The 22,775-nt window shown below is 33.5% G+C and overlaps 1 protein-coding gene across 1 annotated transcript; it reads left to right on the top strand.

Annotated features, from left to right (window-relative positions):
* Positions 1 to 19,238: 19,238 nt before the first annotated feature.
* Positions 19,239 to 20,755, top strand: LOC133874159 (glucan endo-1,3-beta-glucosidase, basic isoform-like). The gene is made up of 2 exons (XM_062312006.1): positions 19,239 to 19,326; positions 19,812 to 20,755. Exons 1-2 carry the CDS (start codon positions 19,239 to 19,241, stop codon positions 20,753 to 20,755), a joined length of 1,032 nt encoding a protein of 343 aa, XP_062167990.1.
* Positions 20,756 to 22,775: the final 2,020 nt, after the last annotated feature.

Genomic DNA, 22,775 nt, shown 5'->3' with positions numbered 1-22,775 from the left:
ATGGTTGAAATTGAAAAAAATTGAAAGATAAATACCCTAAATTGACACTTTTAAAAGTTTGGTTATCTTTTTCAAAAGTGATGAAAGATCAAGGGTTATAAGTGAAGTTTTCCTAATATAAATTTGAAGATAATTAGGGCTGTAAGCGAGCAGAGCTACTCGTAAACATGCTCGGGCTTGGCTTCAGATTAGCTAGACTCGGGATCTGTTTGTTTATTAAATTAATAGAGTTTGAACAAAAAATCAGGCTCGTATAAATTTAGGTTCGGCTTGTATAAGCTCGGTTTGACTCGATTCGTATAGGCTTGTATAAGCTCGTATAACTTCATTTGTATTATTTTTATGGTATTATTTTTAACTTTATAATGAGAACATGTTAAGCATTTAAAAAAAAAAAAGAGTTATTCGTAATGTAATATATATAAGTTGAATTATTGTAATTGTGAGCCTGAATATATATATATATATATATATATATATATATATATAGGTTAAATACATTTTAGCCCCCCAAACTACCACCATTTCTTCGGATGGCCCCCAAAACTACCAATGCTTAGATTCTGGCCCCCTAAACTACTACTTTCTGATTTTTTGATCTCATCCATCTATTTATGCCATTAATTCTAACAGAAATTGGTCAAAAATCCAAAAATACCCCTCCCTTAACCGTGGGAAATTAATCCAAACACGAGTGAACTTGCTGTGATACCAATTGAAAAATAAAGACTCATTTTTGTGTGTGTGTGTGTGTGTGTGTGTGTGATCAACCAATCAACCAAAATATAAAATGCGGAAAGTAAATAACACAGATATTTTGGTGACGAAGTGGAAACTCTTTGTATCAAAAAGAAAAATCACTCCGGGACAGCCAAACCCAAGAAATCCACTATTCAAAAGAAAAAACTAGTTACAAAGTAGTTGTACTCACATACCTTTAATGCAGTAGTCGTACCTTTAACTCTGAGACGTATCTATACGTGAACCCCTCTCAACCAGACCTCTTGTCTGAAGAGTTCTTTAATGGACTCCTTTAGCTTAGAGCTCGTCTCTAAGCTAGACTTCAAAAGGTTGATCAAATCACACAAATACTCTAAGAGAGTTAGCGCATCTAATAATATCTGTCTAAATATCATCTCTTAGTACAATGAGAATTCAGCCAAGGACCTCTTACAAACTTGGATTCTCTTTAAATTGGCTACAAAAATTCTAATTCTACTCAAACTTGGATTTGCATAGGCTGTGTCTGAACCTTGCTTCTAGGTGTCTGGAACTGCAATTGAAACTTCATAAAACTCTGAAGCGTGTCCGGATCTGGAAACCCTAGCGTCTGGACGGTTGCATAAAGTAGTTCCTTCGTTCGCAGTCACCATATAATCGTTCGGACTCCTTGCTAACAGGAACTTACTGACTTCAGCGTCTGCTGGGCTCGTCTAGACAACTTCGGAATGTTGAGCTATTGACTTCACCGTCTGTTGTAGCGTTCGGACCTTGATCGGGCACTAGGTTTCTGACTTGGGCGTCCGGACCTTGTCAACTGGGCGTTCGGACGGTCTATAGGGAGAATCGACTTTCTGAGCTGTAAATCTTTTAAATTCTCTTCTTCACTAGGATATTTCCTTCTTAGTGAAATTTTGTGCAGATACTTGTTCTGATCAGTCCTTTACATATTGGAAAATATCTTTTGCAAATAATCTTCTGGAAGCTTTCTAGAAATTACTGTGTCCCAGTTAAGGAAATTCTCGTTATGAAAATTCCCTGATTTGGAAGCGTTTTTGTCAAAACAGAATGAGCCAATTGAAATAAACCAATAAATCATAACTTAAAAGAGTTTACCAGCATTTAAATAGATAGAGATGGGATGATAGTGAGAAATTCAATTCATTTATGGAACTTCTAAGTTCTAAAGATCATGGAAGTTTGTTATGAGATTGAATAATGTTACAAATACAACTCTTTCATAATTTTACAACTTTTAACACATATCAATATGTGATTAAAGCAAAAAGTTGTAAGCATTTAACATCGTCCAACCAGCATATGTCAAAAGATGTTGTTAAATTGTATTTTTAGCATTTTTCTACGAAGGATTTAGGGGGACCTCTTGTGGTATTTTGAGTCAAGTCTTTGGTTATCATGGGTATCAAAATCATGATGATTCCAAACAGGGGCGGAGGCACGTGCAAAATTGAAAATTTACACCCCCCCTCCCCCAAATTTTTTTTTTTTTTTTTTTACCACTACATTAATTTTTTTTCTTTAAAAAAAAAAAAACTTTCAGTAGCTCAGTCACAACACGTTGTAGCGTGTACTTGAATCTAAAAAATAAATATTAAAAAGCCATAGGCAATATGCAACGGATTTACCAGAAAAAAAAGAAAAAAAGAGAAAAGAAATAGTAGTCTGATCGATAGGCAGCAGAATGCAGATTCTCTCCAACACAACATGTCAATCAAACGCACACTGGACAAGGGGTCAGGGGGCAAATTTCTTTTCAACCACTCAAATTTATCTCAATCTCACCCTGTCACCTAGGCCCAAGAAAAAGAAAAGAAAAGAAAAGAAAAAAAAAACATTTTTGGTTGTAGAAATACTGAAAGTCCGAGAGAAGTGAGAACTGAGGAGTCTGAGATTCTAAGGAAACACCAAGATCTGTCTATGTATCCACGCACCACCACTAGCAAGCATCAATCATCAGTGCACAGTGAGTTATCTGTTCTCACTTCTCTTCTCTGTAGACTCTAATATGATTTATAATTTGAAATTTGGGGCTTTTTAAAAAGAAATAGCCGTATGTGAGTCTGTGACTATAAGAGAAGGAAAAGAAAGTGGGAATGAGTCGAATGGCCGAGTGGGGATTGAGAGCTGAGAAAAGAAAGGTAGTGAAGGAAGGCACCATTTTTTTTCCTGTGCTGAGAAGAGAGAAGAGAAGGCTAAGAAGCCGTGTGTAATCTCTGAGACGCTGAGACCTGAGGAGTGAGGCGTCAGCCTTCAGGCATGATGAGCGTGAGTGAAAGAAATTGAAAAAGAAAAAGATGAGAAAGAAAGAAAGATAAGAATAAGAAAGAAGTGGTCAATATAAAATCTCATAAAAAAAATACATTTTAATGAAAAAATCAAATTGACTGGTCTTGCTTCATTGACTTGGTCTTAGACACTTGGAGTCTCGGTGCATTACTCATGGTCTTAGACACTTGGTCTTTTAATTCATTATTTGTTTTTATTGGTTTGCAACATTCGGCTAGCACATTATTGTATTTGGTTTGTTTTCAAAAAATCCCTTAAGATACGTTGATTCACTGAAATGTACTTATTTTTTTTAGACCCTATTAATTGTACTTAGTTTATTTTGCAAGTAGTTTATATTTTTATGTGTTTGTGGTGTTGTTAGATTAAGATATTTAATAGTTACTTTGATTATTGGAATTTTTTATTTATTTTTCTTAATTTGATGTGTTTGATTTGGTTAATTATTCGTTGCTTTTTCACTTGTTAATGAAAAATACTAATAAGAACTATTATAAGTAAAAAGTTCTAACAAAGATTATATATTTCTAGGTATTGTTTGGTTAATTTATTAATCTATAAATTTTTCTTATAGCTTAGAAAAATATGAGCAGGCAAAAAACAATCGATTCATTCTTTAAGAAAAAAGATGTAAATTATTCAGAGGTTGATAGTGATACACCTTTAAATAAACCGTTAGCAATGGATCTTAATGCTTTTGTATACAGTTAACTTATTAATTAGTATAAAGTTAAGTTTAAAACTTGTTTACTTTTATTTTTCAAGTGCGTGCAAGTATAAAGGATATATATATATATATATATATATATATATATATATATATATATATATATATATATATATATATATATATATATATATATATATATTGGTTTGCCCCCACGAAAAAATTTCTCGCCCCGCCCCTAATTAATTCCAAATCTAGCAATTAACATCAAGTGAGTTTGAGCGTGATATCAATACAGGTAGGCTAGTGGCGGGTAAAACAGCATTAATGCATTGGAAATTTGTTTATATTCAATAAAGTAATTGGAAAATAGTTTTCGTCCAACCGTCTTAAAAAGTAGCAAATTGCATTTGCTGCCCAATGCATTCAGCAATGACCTAATCATATATATATATATATATATATATATAATAAGAGGAGAGCCTATAATTGTGACAAGTGACATCTCATACAATTGACAAGTGTTCTTATTTTTGTGTAAAAACAGTTTTTCTTCTTCTAGAAAATAACTATATCCTATTTTTGTGTAAATGAAAAGCAATTTTTTTTTTCCCTAGAAAATAAATGTATCATAACTGTCATGTGTGAACCAAATATCTTAAATCAAAAACACAATTTAGAGATGGTTAATTGTTGAAGACTGATTATACACCACACGCTATCCATCATCTAGATTGCACTGCCAAGAATCACCAACACATAACCCAGATTCATCAAGAGAAGCGGTTTATGACAATGTTCTTCCAGAGGAGGCGGAAGTTAAGGACGAGATTGTTCAGTTTATTGGAGAGCGGGGTGGATGGTTTGCACTTCTCCATATTGGTTCCGAGTATAGAGGCGGTTGGAGAGAGATTTGATGGGGGGACAAAGTGCCAGGTCTGAATGGTTTCACTTTGGCGTTCTTTCAACATTGTTGGAATGCATTACAGCAAGTAACGCATGATGGGGTTCTTTCAAGAATTCCATGATACGTTGAAAGTTTGAAAAATCTGTGAATGCAATCTAAAAAAAAAAAAAAAGGGTTTCCGAATACAAGAGCAGTTAATCGTTTTCTTCTTCTTGCAATCTGCCTTTATATTTTGTCTACACTTAATGATATTTGAATATCTTCTACTAAAATTTACAACAACCTCTAAAACTCCATTCCCTCTACGCCGAGTAAGTTTAAGGTGTTTTACAATTCTTTTTAAAATAAGTTTTGGGGCTGTGTTTTTTATGCTTCTCCATAGTGTATTTCTCTATGATCATGTATTTGTAACTGTGTGTTTTACAGTGTTACTATGATTTAGTGCGTTTAGGTCTATTAAAGTAAAAATTGAATTTGTGAAAATGAGCGTTGTGCAGAGATAAGTAGCATAAGTTGGATTTCAAAAATTCATATTGTGGTGTGTTTATTATGATTCTAGATAGTTTTTTTTTTTTTTTTGCTCTGATTATGTTTATTATGTTTCATTGTGTGAATAAAACAATCATAAAACTCTAACTACAAAAAAAAAAAAAAAAATAGTCTCTGCCATGACCGCCATTTTTCTTCAAACGCTTCCTCATCCTTTTCATCTCAAGCTCTATATATATCTCAGTACGTACAAATGCAAATCTGAAGCGAAGCAAAATGCTTCAATCTCTCTTTATATATCTCAACAAATGGAAGAGTGACCAAAAATTGTAGCCAAACTTATGTAGTGAACTAGATCGTTCTGTAGTTTGTAGTGTGTAGTATTTTTCATTCTTAATTTATTGAGTCAGATAAAAGGAATATAAAAAAAAGGACAGTAAAAATGTCAAACAATAAACGACCTATTTAATGTGTTTGCAAAATATATCTTTCTGGAAATAAATAACAAAGAATGTTACTATATTCTTATTTTAAGTTCTGTTACTTTGATTTATAACATTTCTTTTCAAATTCTCACTTAAGTGCTATTTTTTCCTTCTCCTAATCTCCATTTTTGGTCAAATCACTATATTATGTACAATGACTTTTAAATTAATGTTTAAAAGTATTGAATATAGGTGATCTCTCCAATTCTCTCTCAAAATAGTTTGCAAAACACGTGAAACTAATCCCATTCTTCTTCTTAAAATTAAAGTAAGTTCCCTCAATTTGTTTTGTAGCATTACTTTTATTTACTTTTTGCAAATAAGTTGCAATACACATGGAGGTATGTTCTCAATATATATTTCTTGCTATATTAGTATTGTAATTCATAAATTGAATTGTTATGTACCTATACTCTTCACCATTGCATTCTTTGATTATTCTTTTAAGTAATAAATAATAGGGGAAAATATAATTTTGCATCCCAAACTACCACTATTTCTCTGGATGACGTACCCTTCAAACTATCAAGGCTTGTACTTTAACTCTTCAAACTACTAAAACCTTTGAAAAAGACCCATTTTAGCGAAATATTCCTATAATACCCCTACCACGTGTCATTTTTCAATTAAAAAATAAAAAAATAATAAAAAAAATTAAAAAAAAAATAGAAAAAAAAAACTAAAATTTTATTCCTTAATTTGATTTTTATTATTATTATTATTATTATTATTATTATTATTATTATTATTATTATTATTATTATTATTATTATTATTATTATTTAAAAAAAGATGGGTGTTTGGAGTGGGGTTATTTCTCAACTGCAACCCGATCTTTCCGACACTCCTCCAGTCACCATCTATTTCTCCGTTAGAAACCGATCTAGGTTTTCCACAACAACAATAGACTTGTTCCTTAATACTAATGTGAACTTGCATACAAAGACAAAACTCAAAGGCCACCAGGCACCAAAGGTCTTTAATTGGCACCAAATAGGATTCTCTCCGGAGCGGAGCTTGCATTTGAATTTTGGAGGTAAAATTAAAAAAATATAATAAAATTGAAAGACAAAACTCAAAAATAAAAAATTTAAGGGTAAAATTTTAATTTTTATTTAAGAAAAATATGGGGATGGGGAAATCCCCCTAAACCATAATGTGACTCCGTCCCTAATTCTCTCCATTTCAGGTTATTGAAACAAAGATTGATCCAGGACTTGTTAAAACTACAGAGTGTAGAAGCGGTTGCAATTAGGGTTTTTACCTCTAGCCACCAACTGCAATTATCTTAGGCGATTATCAAATTTTCATGATGCGGTTAGTAGTTTTAAAATGGGGCTTGTTATTTGCACTTCAAGTGCACAACAGGGGCACAACACCCCTGTTGTGCACCTGAAGTGCAAATAGCATTTTTCTTTTAAAATAGAGAAATGTAACTTTTTTTTTAGATCAACCATTGAATATTTGTGGCTCACATGTAAGAAAACATATCCAATGGTTGATTTTAAAAAATAGTTGTTAAAGTTGTGTAAGAGTCGTGCAAGAGTTGTATAAGAAGTATTACTCAAATAACGGCTACTGAAACTCATAATCGCACCGCATAACCACTTTTTAGAAATGGGTATTTTTGACCTATTTTGATGTTTTGGATCTTTCTTGAGCATCTTTTAGGTGATTTTGGGATATATTTTTTTTTTTTTTTAAAAAAAATAAAATAATTAGAAGACTTCAAAATATAACAAAGCTCAAGAATATTATTATTAATTTTTTTTTTTTGAATAAAGATCAATCTCATTAAACTCAAAATGAACACCTTATATCAAACATTATTATTATTTTATATATAATATATAAGATATATAAGCGTCTATCCAAAAATTGCTAACCACCCTATTATAAGTGGTTATCAAAATTTTTTTAATCGCCTACGTAAACAATTATGCGGTTAGCAAGTAGCGCCTATTTATACCCCCCACAAAAGTGAAGTCTTATCCACTAATTTTCAATGTGGCAGGAGTCAATAAGCAGCCGAAGTCCAGAGGTCCAGGTCTCCTAATATGATCAAATTGTCAGTTTTTGAACCGTGTACGAAGGATGTGACCAGGAAGAAGGTGTTGGACACCAGCTAGCAACCATATTTGTGGATCTCAATTTTCCACATATATATATAACATTTTCTCTTGGATTTATTAGTAACCTCCAAATGCTTTAGAGCCCCATGTACATTGGATGAATCGAATTGGGCTTTCTTTTTTTCTTTTTTGCTTTGTTTGTTAAAGCTTCTTCATTTTTATTTTTAAAAATGTATTAACAATTAATAATTTAGAATACAAAATGCTCAAGATTATTTTGACACTTATGTCACATCATTACATTTTTTCAAAGCAAAAACAAAAAATAATCTCCAAAACACGTTAAGAAACAGAGCTAAAAACTTTGTGTCATTTTATCTATTGTGGTTGTTAATATTAGAGAAATGATATACACATATTCCATACAAATCTTCATATAATTAACTAAGTTTTAATTTTACTATTAAATTTATGAGATCCAATTTTTATCTTATAAAATTAATGGTGAATTTGAAAAATGAGACGAATAAAAAATGTATGAGATATATTTATATTATTTCTCTTAATATTAACAAAATTAATTTGAAGCGCTAGTGAGAAGGGTCGGGAATTGTAAATGAATCTTTATGCCCTATTTGTGGAATAGATAGGGAAACTGTGGAGCACATTTTATGGAGCTGCTCATCAGCCATAGATGGTGGACCTAGATTCTCTCCGGTTGAGTTTTAACTGGAGAGCAGTCATGAAATTATTAAAATACCCTTACTTACAACTAATTGGCTACTTTTCAAACTCAACCGGAGAGGATCCTATTGCATATATAAATGTCTGGAGAGTTTGTGGGAGAAAATTTTGAAAAAAATTATTGTAGTTTTTCTGATTTGGGGCAAGTTGCGGAGGCACTCAATATATCTTAAATGTTCTAAGGAAGAGTTTGAACTTTTTGTGATAATTATAGCTAGAAGAGTATAGTTCCGACGGAATACGGTCGTCCACTCCACGGGGGAGATTTCTTAGATCCCAACCAATTAGCGAGAGGGGTAACAGAGTCGTACGCAGCATATAAAATGATTATGGTTCATGAGGGGGTTACGAAACAAAGGATTGAAGGGGTGGAACATAACATATGGCGAGCACCACTGTAAAACTCATATAAAGTAAACTAGGATATAGCAATTGACAAACTAAATGGGAGGTTGGGTCTAGCTAGGAGCTATAGTGAGGAATTGGAAGGGAGAGGTTCTTGCTGCACAAAGTTTGACAATTATGGGAAACCTAAAACCAGTTGCAGATGAAGCCCTAGGGGCCCATCATGCTACACAATTATGTAGAGATTTGGGCCTCCGACCACTCATAATGGAAGGGGATGTGCTTCAAGTAATAAATGCTAAAAAATACAACAGTTATAATTGGAGGAGGTATGGCCAACTTATAAACGACACGTAACAAATTATGCACCAGTTATCTGATTGGCAAATTTTTTATGTGGGAAGGCATGCAAATTCTACTGCCCAAGAGCTAGCAAAAGTGGCCATTAAGCAAGGCATAGATCAAGTATATATGGAGCTAGGGAAGAAATGAGAAATGTTAGACATTCCAACTCTTTTTTTTTTTTTTCTAAAATTTGATTTCAAACTGATGTGTCTCAATCTTATGAGATTGTGGCACACTTTTCAAAATGATAGAATTCATGGGATTGTGACACATCAAGTTAAAATTAAATTCTGAAAAAAAGTGTTTGGATGTCTAACATTCCTCAAAAGAAATTTCTATTTATATCTCTAATATTGTTTTGTTAGAGCAATTAGCTCTAGTTAAATATATGAAATGATGAATGAAAAAGGATTCCTTTAAATAAAAAGTGAGAAGGGTCGGCAGGCAATGAATGTGCATTTGTTGACAGTCCTATTAATTGCTGCCTTCAATTCTCTGAAGTATGTCTATAGTCTTTAGTTTTTAGGGTTAATTTGTACGTAAGGTCAGGCAATTCATATAATGCATGTGCATTTGTCTACAGTACTCCTATATTGGCCGCCTTCAATTCTCTGCAGTACGTCAACGTAGAGTCTTTATTGTTTAGGGTTTCTACGTATATTGTAAATGTTTGTCAAAAAAAAAAAAATGTTTGGATAAATTTCCGTACAACTCATTTAGTTGGAGATTTATGTCCTAATTAAAATGTTTATATATAAATATATAGTCAAAATATTTATGTACGTATTTATTGTTAGATATCTCTCTCTATATATATATACAGCAAAAAAAAAAAAAATTTATACGTACATAGTCACGTACTATATATATATATATATATATTGGCATAAAAATTAGTTTGGCTTTTATTAAAATTAGACTTGACTCCTTATTCATGTTTTGACCCATCTTATAAATCATAGTTCCGTCCTGCTAGAAAGATCTTTTGTTCAAAGAAATTAAACTGCTAGCTTTTCCACGTTTTAGGATATAGAAAGATCCAATTTTTGTCCTATAAAAGTAATGAGACGAATAAAAAATGTATGAGATGTTAGAAATAATTAAATAACAATTATTTCTTTAACCTAACATGCGCAGCGGAAATAATAAGAACATAGAAGAGTTTTAGGCATACCTCCGGCCATTGTTGCTCAAGCACTTCTTCAGAACTTCTGGAAACAAAAATATGAGTGTCTTCTAACCTATGTCTATTGCTTGATGGCTGTACTGATGGTGTACACAGGCACTCTATTTATAGGCTAGGTTAGGGACCCTCAAATGGTAAACACCGTATTGTTTCCTTCCATCAAGGAAACAATATTGTTAATTGATTTTTTAAAATCAATTAACCGATTCCATATTTATGGTAATCTAAATTAATAGAAATAACCATAATACCGATTCCATATTTACGGTAATCTAAATTAATAGAAATAATCATAATACCGTATATGTTTATTAAAAAATAATAAACATAGCAAACACCGTAAATGTGATATAAAAGGCCACATAAGGGAATAATATCTTACATTCTCCCACTTGGCCTTTATGACACATGACCTTATGGTATTAGGTTCTTTAGTTTGGCCAATCACTTATGGAATCCTCCCACTCAGATAAGAAATGTTTCACACGAATCATGGCGGTAAAACCATTATAAAATTAGGTCGTCCCTTCCATGTATCACAATGTAAAACACTCATTATATGAGTAACTTATGGATAATTAAGCTTTATGAATGAACTTCCTATAAGTCATTCGGGTCCAACTTTATTTATCCTCATGGATAAAATAACAAATGTGCACAAAATCTTTATTATAATAACTTTATGTCTATAGACCAAAAAGAGACAAATCAAGCAAAAAAAATGAATTAACGAGTCTCATATATTCCGCATGACTTTATTCTTTATTTACCAGTAAACTTTAAGTCATGGGATCCGCAATCATTAATTCAGTACTTATATGCTCAATAGACCCTTTATGTCTCTTAATGTTATCTCTCGTACTGAGATACTTGATGTCGATTTACTTCTGCTTCTACTCTTTATTCTTATAAAAGAAGATTATAGTAGAATTACTACAGAGTATCTTTATGGTCTAACTGTAAAATTGACAATATTGAGACTTTCAACAAAATGTCTCAACCATCATGCCTGTGTACTAAATTCATAGCACGCTATAATTTTAGCTTTCTTGGTAGACGTAGCGACCATAGTCTGCATACTGCATCTTTAAGATATATCTCTCAATAAAAAGATATATATCCTAAATAGACTTTCTACTATCTACACAATCAGCAAAACTCAAATCTGAACAACTAACCACCTTCAAATGGAAAGTGTATCCTTAGGTTAAGTTGTACTTCTTGGTTCCTTGCATATACCGCAAGACTTTATTTGCAGCACTTTATTGACTCAATATACTTATTGTCAGTCATATGGTTATGTATAATGTAGACACTTAAAACTTTCATCTGCCCTTATTCCAATACATTTTGGGACATTAATCTGTATATAATTGGTCCCTCTTAATTGCTACTGAAGATGCAAATCCTTCGTTCTAAATTTTTCCAAAACATTTTCAATGTAGGCCTTTCGAGACAATGCTAATATTCTTTATGTCTCTGTGAATTTCTATGTCAAAAGATATAAGAGGTTTCACCTAAATCCTTCATTTCAAAGTTTTGTGAAATGAACCTTATGTAGCAAACCTAAATCACCACTTGCAAAAACAATATCTACATATAGGACTAGAAAGATTACTGTACTCCCACTGACCTTAAGGTATATATGCTAATTAACAAAGTTTTCAGTAAACAATAAAACAATTACCTTGTAAAAAGTATATCACCGGTGAGAGATCTATCACAGCCCATAAATAGAATTCTTTAATTTGCAAGCGTTCTGACTGTTATTTATAAAACCTTTTGATTGTTTCATGTAAACCTCGTCTTTAAGATCCCCATTCAGAAAAGTTGTTTTCGCATCCACTTGATGTAGCTCTAGATAAAAAATAAGCTACTAATGCTATGATCATCTTGATGAACCATCCTTAGACACTGGAGAGAATGTTTCACGATAATCAATGCCTTCCTTATGAGTAAAACCATTGGCTACGAGTCTAGCTCGACCCTTCAGCCATGGACTTAACTCTAACTTCATGGCACTGAATCTCAATGTGGAGTTTTTTCCACTCATAGCATGTGAAAACAAATTTGGATCATTTTTATGTCCAATGTCAACATCAGACTCTGGGAGATATACAACATGATCACTAAGAATTGTTGATCTCCTTATTCTATAGGATTTTCTTAATTCTACTTCCTCTGTATTTTGCAATGGGAGAATAGACTTTTGAACCTGTTTTGTATGAGTTGGTTGTTCTAGAAATGATTGTGGCTCAGGATAATCAATCTGATTTTCCCTGAATACAATCAATCATCCTCTATGAGGAGGAGATTTGGCCAACTCTAGTGCTTCCTCAAATTCCAATTTATGTGAATGAGCACTCCCACCAGGTTCCGTATCCTCTAGAAACTTTACAATCAACAACTCTAGGCTTATATGAAGGATAATAAAACATTAAAACCCTTTAAAGTTTACTAGATATCTTATAAAAGATCCACTGGTTGTCTTTGAATCTAATTTTCTAAGGCGAGGATTATAAATCATCTCTTTAGCAAGGCAACCCCATATGTGTAAATAATTTAAACTAAGCTTCCATCTATTTCATACTTTAAAAGGTGTCTTATGGACAACCTTAGATGGAATACTGTTTAACATATACACAACGGTCTTCAAAGCTTTACTCTATAAGGGTAATAGCAGGTCAGTATTACTAATCATTTCCCTTTGTGTGTACCTACCTTAATACTCTATGCCTATATTAGATCTTATGATCTTCAAATTGTTTCTCCTCTTCTTCCTTATAGGTATTAAAAATATTCAATACCCCAGCTTTAATATTTAGAAGATAGAGATACATAAACTTTATATGGTCATCACTAAAAGAGATAAAAATATCTCTGACCATTTAGGCAATGAGTATGGAAAGGTTAACACCTTTCAATGTACATGATCTCAAGAATTTTAAAAGGCTCTCTTTGGTACCTCTAATGGTCTTGTTGGTATGCTTTCCCTTATGCAGTCCACACAAGTACCAAAGTCAGTAAATTACCGACTTTTATTTTCTGTATAGAGATATATTTCAATCTCCAAAGCCATTACAAGAGCATTTTTTAACTTCTGAAAGACTCTACTTTACGTCAACATCAGTATGCAGAAACAAACAAATAATTTTGTTTCAAAAGTTGGGATATAAGTCAATTTTAAATATACCTTAAATAAACCCCAACCAATATTCCACCAAAAATAAGAAAAATTTCAAGTTTAAAATAAAATTGAAATTTTTAACAAGTCAAACTAGAAAAAATAAATTTCTAAAAGATTATGGAATATAAATCATTTTTTGAGATAAAAATTATAACTGAATTTCAAAATTAACCTATAGATCCCAACAACCTCAAATTATAAACACGTGTTATTCACTTTAAAAAAACTCTGCATTTGTGTTGACAACGTGGATTGTTAAACCATAAACAATCCACAATAAATTTGAATGAGTCACTAAAAGAGATTCACGACATACCAGATATATGAGATTATCTTTATTTTAAGTCATTTCTTATACTTCATGCAATCTTTCTTTATATGCCCTTAATTTTCCTTATTGCATGAGAAATAGGTATCTTGATTGCCATAATACTTTATTGGCACTTTATTCTCATGCTTTAAGTGTTGGACATAATTGCATTTATTGGTCCTTCCCTTGACATGAGTAATCATGTGAACACTTTATGAATTCTCTCATATCCTTGAACACACCTGGTTAGAAGTTTATTTACTAACAATTTATCCTTACATGTGTTACAAGATAAAATTTTACACTTAGAAGAGAAAATTCAAAAATAAAATGACCAATAATGACTTAAAAAATCTCAATCTTTAGGGACTTAAGTTAAACTACAATATCCTTCATTCCCACAATGGAATTAGAAACACTCAAATGAAAAAGTATATTAATCTTTTTCCAGTCAGAAAAATATTACCATAAAGTATTGAAATATAAAACTACCAAAGTAGAGTATTATGAACAGCTGCAATAACCAAGAAAATAAACACTTTAATGCTATGAATTAACATTATTTTAAATTAGCCAATGCCAATTTAAATAGTAAATTTCAACCTACCTGTGGGCAAAGGTTGCATCACGCATGAAATTTACTCTTTATTAATAAGACTAAGGCAAATTTAAATATTAAAAAATAAAATTCTCCGTACCTGTGGGCAACCGAAAGAAATTTTACTTTTAATACTAAATTTGTTATCTTATTCTAATTAAGTCATAAAAATAAAAACTTCCCTGCGGGGATAAGTAATTAAATTTATAAATTAATTACAAGACAATGTTAACTTTATTTTAAATTAGCCAATGCCAATTTAAATAGTAAATTTCAACCTACCTGTGGGCAAAGGTTGCATCACGCATGAAATTTACTCTTTATTAATAAGACTAAAGCAAATTTAAATATTAATAAATAAAATTCTCCGTACCTGTGGGCAACCGAGAGAAATTTTACTTTCAATACTAAATTTGTCATCTTATTCTAATTAAGTCATAAAAATAAAAACTTCCCTGTGGGGATAAGTAATTAAATTTATGAATTAATTACAAGACGATGTTAATTTTTCTATATGAAGTTCACGTGTACGATCTTTATGCGATTATTATAAAATCGAGATGCTGTGGCTCTCCCAAAATCATAATAATCATGCTTTAATTCATGAACATCTAATAAATCTTTATGAGGTTCATGCGTGTAATCCTGATGTAATTATCATTAAAATTTGGGATGCTGTGGCTCTTCAAAATCATAATGATAATCACGTGTGTGTAATCTTGATGCAATTGTTATTCAAAATTGGGATGCTGTGGCTCTCCCAAAAATATCATGATAATTGCTACTTCATTAACATCTAACAACTTTATAGATGCCCCCTTAATAGCCCCAGGAATATAACAAACCAATACTTAAATGGGGTAAACAGCATTTTCCAAGGTGCAAGCAGATGAGCTCCCTGGAAAGTGAGGGGGGTCACACCGGACACACTTAAATCCCAAGACTTTCCTTGCCAGAACTTTCCCCGACATTGCATTCTTAGATATTACTGTAAACACACCAGTATAAATGGTATTGTTAATTATTCTTAGGTCTAGGCATCAAGCAATTTATATTTAAACAATATAAATTCAATAATTAAAAATATATTCCTCAATTCATGTATTAAATGAACAATAATTTTAATACACAGTACTGTAAATAATAAAGGGAATAAAACCTTAATGTGAAAGCATAAAACCAGGCTTAGCTCAATGGTTTGAAGCTTGTCACTTTATGGACATGAAGGTCCCAAGTTCGAACCTCATATGAGCCAAATCTTTTATTTTATTAGAAGGCTACTATAATACGCTACTATATTGGGTTGGGCTTCTGGGTCACAAGATTCCAAATGGGCTACTGTATTGGGCAATTAGGTCAACCCACTTAATCGGGTCGGGCCTCTAGGTCTATGTATAGTGCTAGCCCAAATTGGGTCAGCCCACTTAAATGGCCCAAAATTGTATGGGTTTTAAAAAACCCTACCCGAAAAATATATCAAACCCAGAAACTTTAATGGGTCGAAACCTTACCCAGTCACCAACCAACCCGACCCGTAATGTTCCAGATGGGTTGAAAACCCTAAAAATAGAACCCTAGCCGCCACCCCTTTATGAAAATACTCATATCAAGATTACAATAACTCAAAATTAGGCAGTATATCACAATACACAGAATAGTGATAAAACAAAAAATAGTTTTATCAAATTTATAGGTTTTCACAAACAGTACGTGAACAACAAATATTCACAAAATAATCGCTAATGCGTTTCTATCATGTCACAAAAGACGAAATATTGCTCAAACAATATTGACAAACAGAAGTGAACAATACCAAATAGAATATACTTGATTCAATATTGATAACCAATAAAAAATACTTGATTCAATATTGATAACGCATAGTAAAATTATACGCTAAGCAAAATAGCACAGAGGATGGCTCTGATACCACATGTTAGAAACATATTGCTTTGATACCACATGTTAGAAATAATTAAATAAAAATTATTTCTTTAATCTAACATGCGCAGCGGAAAAAAAAAACAAATAAGACAGGATTCAGGCTTACCTCTAGCCATATTTGCTCAAGCGTCTACATGATCCATCTGAAGAACAAGAAAGATTATTTGAGGGATCTTCTAACCTATGTCTATTGCTTGATGGCTGTACTGATGGTGTACACATGCACTCTATTTATAGGCTAGGTTAGGGACCCTCAAATGGTAAACACCGTATTGTTTCCTTCCATCAAGGAAATAATATTGTTAATTGATTTTTTAAAATCAATTAACCGATTCCATATTTATGGTAATCTAAATTAATAGAAATAACCATAATACCGATTCCATATTTACGGTAATCTAAATTAATAGAAATAATCATAATACCGTATATGTTTATTAAAAAATAATAAACATAGCAAACACCGTAAATGTGATATAAAGGCCACATAAGGGAATAATATCTTACATGAGATATATTTATATCATTTCTCTTAATATTAACAATATTTATTTGAAGCGCAAGTGAGAAAGGTCAGGGATTGTAAATGAATCTTTATGCCCTATTTGTGGAATAGACAAGGAAACTGTGGAGCACATTTTATGGAGCTGCTCATCAGCCATAAATGTTGGACTTGAATCCTTTCCAGTTGAGTTTCAACTGTCAACTGGAGAGGATCCTATTGCACAGATGTCTGGGGAGTTTGTGAGAGAAAATTCTAAAAAAGCTCTTGTAGTTTTTCTGATTTTGGGCAAGTTGCAGAGGCACTCGATATATCTTAAATGTTCTAAGGAAGAGTTTAAACTTTTTGTGGTAATTATAGCTAAAAGAATATGGTTCCGACGGAATACGGTCGTTCACTCCACGGGGGAGATTTCTTAGATCCCAGCATATAAAATGATTATGGCTCATGAGGGGGTTACGAAACAAAGGATTGAAGGGGTGGAACATAACATATGGTGTGCACCACTGTAAAACTCATATAAAGTAAACTGGGGTATAGCAATTGACAAACTACATGGGAGGTTGGGTCTAGGAGCTATAGTGAGGAATTGGAAGGGAGAGGTTCTTGCTCCACAAAGTTTGACAATTATGGAAAACCTAAAACCAGTTGCAGCTGAAGCCCTAGGGGCCCATCATGCTACACAATTATGTAGAGATTTGGGCCTCCGACCACTCATAATGAAAGGGGATGCGCATCAAGTAATAAATGCTATAAAATCCAACAGTAATAATTGGAGGAGGTATAGCCAACTTATAAACGACACGTAACAAATTATGCACCAGTTATCTGATTGGCAGATGTTTCATGTTGGAAAAGATGCAAATTCTATTGCCCACGAGCTAGCAAAAGTGGCCATTAAGCAAGGCATAGATCAAGTACGGAGCTAGAAAAGAAATGAGAAATGCTAAATATCCCAACATTTTTTTTAAGAATTTGATCCAACCTGATGTGTCGCACTTTAAAAATGATAGATTTCATGGGATTGTGACACATCAAGTTGAAATCAAATTTTTTAAAAAAGTGTTTAATTGGATGTCTAGCATTTCTCGAAAAAAATTCTTATTTATATCTCTAATATTGTTTTGTTAGAGCAATTAGCTATAGTTAAATGAAATGATGAATGAAAAAGGATTCCTTTAAAAAAAAAATTAAAGAAAAAAAAAAGCGAGAAGGGTCGGCAGGCAGTGAATGTGCATTTGTCTACAGTCCTATATTAATTGGCTGCCTTTAATTCTCTGAAGTATGTCCATAGTCTTTATTTTTTAGGGTTAATTTGTACGTAACTACGTAAGGCTAGGCAATTCATATAATGCATGTGCATTTGTCTACAGTCCTATATTGGCCGCCTTCAATTCTCTGCAGTTACGTCAACGTACAGTCTTTACTGTTTAGGGTTTCTACGTATATTGTAAATGTTTGGATAAATTTCCGTACAATTCATTTAGTAGGAGATTTATGTCCTAATTAAAATGTTTATATATAAATATATAGTCAAAATATTTATGTACGTATTTATTGTTAGATATCTATATATATACAGCAAAAAAAAAATATTTATACGTAAATAGTAACGTACTATATATATATATATATATTTTGGCATAAAAATTAGTTTGACTTTTATTAAAATTAGACTTGACTCCTTATTAATGTTTTGACCCATCTTAATAATAAATCATAGTTCCGTCCTGCTAGAAAGATCTTTTGTTCAAAGAAATTAAACTGCTAGCTTTTCCACGTTTTAGGATATAGAACAATTAATATGCTTTAATTTTCTCCCATTCTCCCAAGTACTTCCATGCGTAGTGATGTCATAGTGTGTAATATATGACGACTAGCTACATGATATGATGCATGGCCTCATCACAAGGGACGTGGACAAATTGAAGACCATTCAAAGGTAGGGAGAAAGTTCCACAAGATGACAAGCAAGTAGATTAATGATGCAAATGGTATATATATACATTCGAAAATTGAAAATTCCAAAAGGAAAACTGGATAAATTTATTATAAATGTGGAAAAAATAAAATTATAAGTTACATTTATATATTTCAAAACCATAATAAATTTTTTCAATTTATTTATTTAATTGGTTATTTATATTCTTTAATAGTTTTTAATTTATTTTGTTTAACTCTATCTTTTAATTTTACGCCATGTGAATTAAAATCGACCTAATTAACTCACCCAATATAGCTATATACATGAATGTCATCACAAGGGAGATGGACAAATTAAATACCATTCAAGGTGTACTTTGGCAACAACTTAGTAATTTCCATGGAATGTCATTAATGCATTGTCACCCAAAGATCTGACGCAAAAGCCTTTATCTCTCCCTCTATAAAAGCATACTTCTTGGCTTATTTTCTTCTATATTTGTTCCAATGGCTCAATCCAATTACGCTGGCAAAAGCCCTCTTACGATGATTTCCATAATGCTATTACTTGGGCTGCTAATGGCCTCTCAAACAGGTCTCTCTCTCTCTCTCTCTCTCTCTCTCTCTCTCTCTCTCTAACCTTGTTATAGTCCTAAACAAATCGTTTACAGGAATAAGATCCTCTTTCAATTTCAAGTGAAATGAAAGATTAATTTCGAGGTTTATATTAGATTTATTTTACAGATCTAATATTATATATGTTGCCACGTCATTTAACATTTTTTAATGACATGACGACATGTACACCGTTAATTAGATTTAACAAAACAAAATTTTAATCGTAAAATGGATAGGTCATGAAAGTATCACATGCCCCGAGCTTCTCACAGCCACAAATAATCTCCTAATATCTAGATTGACTGTGCATGCAAGGGGTCTTGTCCACTAGTATTCAAGTTCAGAATATTAGTTCAGCTAAGTTAAAGGACAAAGCAATTTTTCCATGATTACTGAATTCATGTAATCCAATATTGATAGAGAAAATTAAATAATGACTTACTATTTAATCAAATATTGCAGTTGCCCAAATTGGTGTTTGTTATGGAAGAGTCGGGAACAACCTACCAAAGCCATCTGAGGTTGTCGCACTCTGTAAGCAAAACAACATCCAAAGAATGAGAATCTATTTTGCAGACCAAGAAACTCTCCAAGCTCTTCGAGGCTCCAATATTGAGCTCATGCTTGGCCTTGCAAATGATAACCTTGAAAACATTGCTTCGAGCCAAGCCAATGCAAACTTTTGGGTCCAAAACAATGTGAAAAACTTTGGTAATGTCAGATTCAAATACATTGCTGTCGGAAACGAAGTGAAGCCTTCAGATGGATTTGCAAAATTCCTTGTCCCCGCCATGCAAAATATTCAAAACGCAATTTTTGCGGCTGGCCTCGCGAACCAAATCAAAATTTCCACCGCCATCGACACCGGAGTCCTGGGAGAATCCTTCCCTCCATCAAAAGGCTCATTCAAGTCCGATCACTGGCCGCTTCTCGATCCGATCATCCGCTTCTTAGTGAACAATCGATCTCCGTTACTCGTTAACTTGTACCTGTACTTTAGTTACATTGGCAACACCAGAGACATCCGTCTTGACTATGCTCTCTTCACAGCTCCTTCACCTATAGTGACTGATGCCCCGCTTAGTTATCGTAATCTTTTTGATGCCATTCTGGATGTCGTTTATGCAGCGCTAGACAAGGCCGGCGGGGGGTCTTTGGAGATCGTTATATCGGAGTCCGGTTGGCCTTCAGGTGGCGGGACAGCGACATCTCTTGACAATGAAAGAACTTACATTACGAATTTGGTTCAACATGTGAAGGGAGGGACTCCAAAGAAGCCTGGGAAGCCTATAGAAACTTATGTGTTTGCCTTGTTTGATGAAAACCAGAAAGATTCAGACTATGAGAAAAATTTTGGGCTCTTTCTTCCAAATAAACAACCCAAGTTCCAAGTGAATTTCAACTAAGATATCACTTCTCTTGCATCCTGGAATAAGTGCAATTTGGTGCACATTTAAGACAACAAAAAGTGCACATTTCGGGCTCTTTTTTTTCGTTGTATTTTTTTTTTTTAATTTTTTATTTCTCTTGTGCTTTGCAGCTTTGTTTGTATTTTGTTGCTTGTTTGTTGAGTGGGTTGCTGTCTCCCAACTCTTAGGCATTTTGATCTTATGGTGGAGTCTTTTGTAACCGAATTTGTGTTGGTTCGTCTCTTTCCTACAGTCCATACATCGGACTATGACAGTGTATGTTCGGCTTCAGCCTCTTTCTGATGGTTGTTGTCGGCTCTTAGGAGTTCAGATTGGTTCGCCATAATCTGTGCCCATGTTGCTTATGTAACCGCCTTGTGCGGCCCCTTGAGAGGACCGAGTAATTTGTTTGACTCATTTTCTACCTTTTGTATTTATTTTCGCACTATTTTAGCTTGCGTTGGGTCTGTTGAGAGCGATTTTTCGTTTTTAGGATCGTCCACTCCTTCCTTTCGGATTAGGAGTGGAAAAAATCATCTCTTATAACCATTTCCTGATTTAATTAGGAACAAATAAGAGTCATTTTTTTTCCTATTCAATAAAGGGACAAGGGAAACAGGAAAACTAAACGGGGTGGGCTTCCCAACAACAAAACCCAAACGAAAAAAAAACTATACAAATAAGAACACTAACAATAAGCAATAGATCCAAAAAGGATTTGGGATTCTCTAAGGGCCTCACAAGGCGGTACATAATAGCAAAAGGGCTCGGTTAGGAGTCCCACGCGGTAAAGGCAACAACCACAGTTAAGTGGTTAGTGCAAGGAAAGTACTGCCAAGAATCGAACATGATCCATCAACAAGGAACCCAAATAACACAAAGAAAGTAGCAAAATACAAACAAAGTTGTGGAAAAACACTAGAAAAAACTCGGAATAGAAGGCATGGCGAAAGAAAGTGGTGAGTGTTGGCGCGTGAAAACCACGTGTTGGCGATGGACGCTAGGATGCAACGGACCACCACAGTAGATTGGCGGCAGCGGGGAGATTTGGAGGAGGACAACACGTGCAACAGAGGACAGTCCACACATCGGCGCGTGTGGGACACGCACTTGCAAGTAAGATCTACTCGTGGGAGCATGTGGGACACGCGCCGGCACGTGTTGGCCAGACTGGATGCGGCTGGTGGTGGAAACAGAGCAAACCAAAAACACTATGGAGTGGTGTGTGTGGCGGTGGAGGTTTTTGAAGTTGGTAGATTTGATTTTAAAAAAACAAATCCAAGAACTTCACAAAGGGGGCGGAACCGAGGTTGAGATCTACATGAGGGGGCTGAAATCGGTCCATCAGTGGCGGAGAAGAAGCCGGAGTAACCGTAAACATGGGCCATCTACGGATAAGGCCTCCGAAGAGGCAGATAGAACCTCCGAAGAGGCGAATAAGACTTTCGAAGAGGCGGGAAAAGGTGAGGGAGGGAGGAAAAGGGAAGTAGGGGGAATGGGGGGAGCCGAAGCTCCCTCCTCCCCTAGCAACCAAAAGCTCAAAAAAGGGAAGGGATATTTTAGGAGAGAGAAGAAAGTGTTTCTGGAGAGCTTTTCTCTTGACAACAAATAAGAGTTACTTGTGCTCATAAAAAAACAAAAGAAAAAAAGAAAGAAAAAAAGAACGAAGAAGAATTACTTGCAATCCCATAGACTCAAAACTATGGTTATTTCAATAAGATCACATGTTCTATGGCAAATACTTTTTACTTTTCTTGAGAAGTAATTATATTGAAACTTGATCATGCCACTTTGCCTTTCCTGCGTAAGAGTATGATTTGCCCTTCACAGCTGATTGGGCACACCTAGTGCACTACAAGAATCACATCCATTAAGGTCGTTTAAAAACCTTGAAAACACGAAATTTGTTAATTTAGTGGACGAAATTTAACCATATGAATTAAAGTATTTTTTTCGCATACTTCATGAACTTCTGAATTCATTTTAATAACACAAAACTATTTTTCAGTGTTTGGTG

Source organism: Alnus glutinosa, chromosome 7 (genome assembly GCF_958979055.1).
Source record: "Alnus glutinosa chromosome 7, dhAlnGlut1.1, whole genome shotgun sequence".
Lineage (NCBI taxonomy): Eukaryota > Viridiplantae > Streptophyta > Magnoliopsida > Fagales > Betulaceae > Alnus > Alnus glutinosa.
This window is presented reverse-complemented; position numbering and strand designations above follow the sequence as displayed.

Excerpts from the sequence above, each read along its gene's own strand:
- LOC133874159 (XM_062312006.1), top strand. The coding sequence starts at position 19,239 with ATGGCTCAATCCAATTACGCTGGCAAAAGCCCTCTTACGATGATTTCC. Across the intron at positions 19,327-19,811 it reads GCTAATGGCCTCTCAAACAG|TTGCCCAAATTGGTGTTTGT; the intron begins GTCTCTCTCTCT and ends CAAATATTGCAG.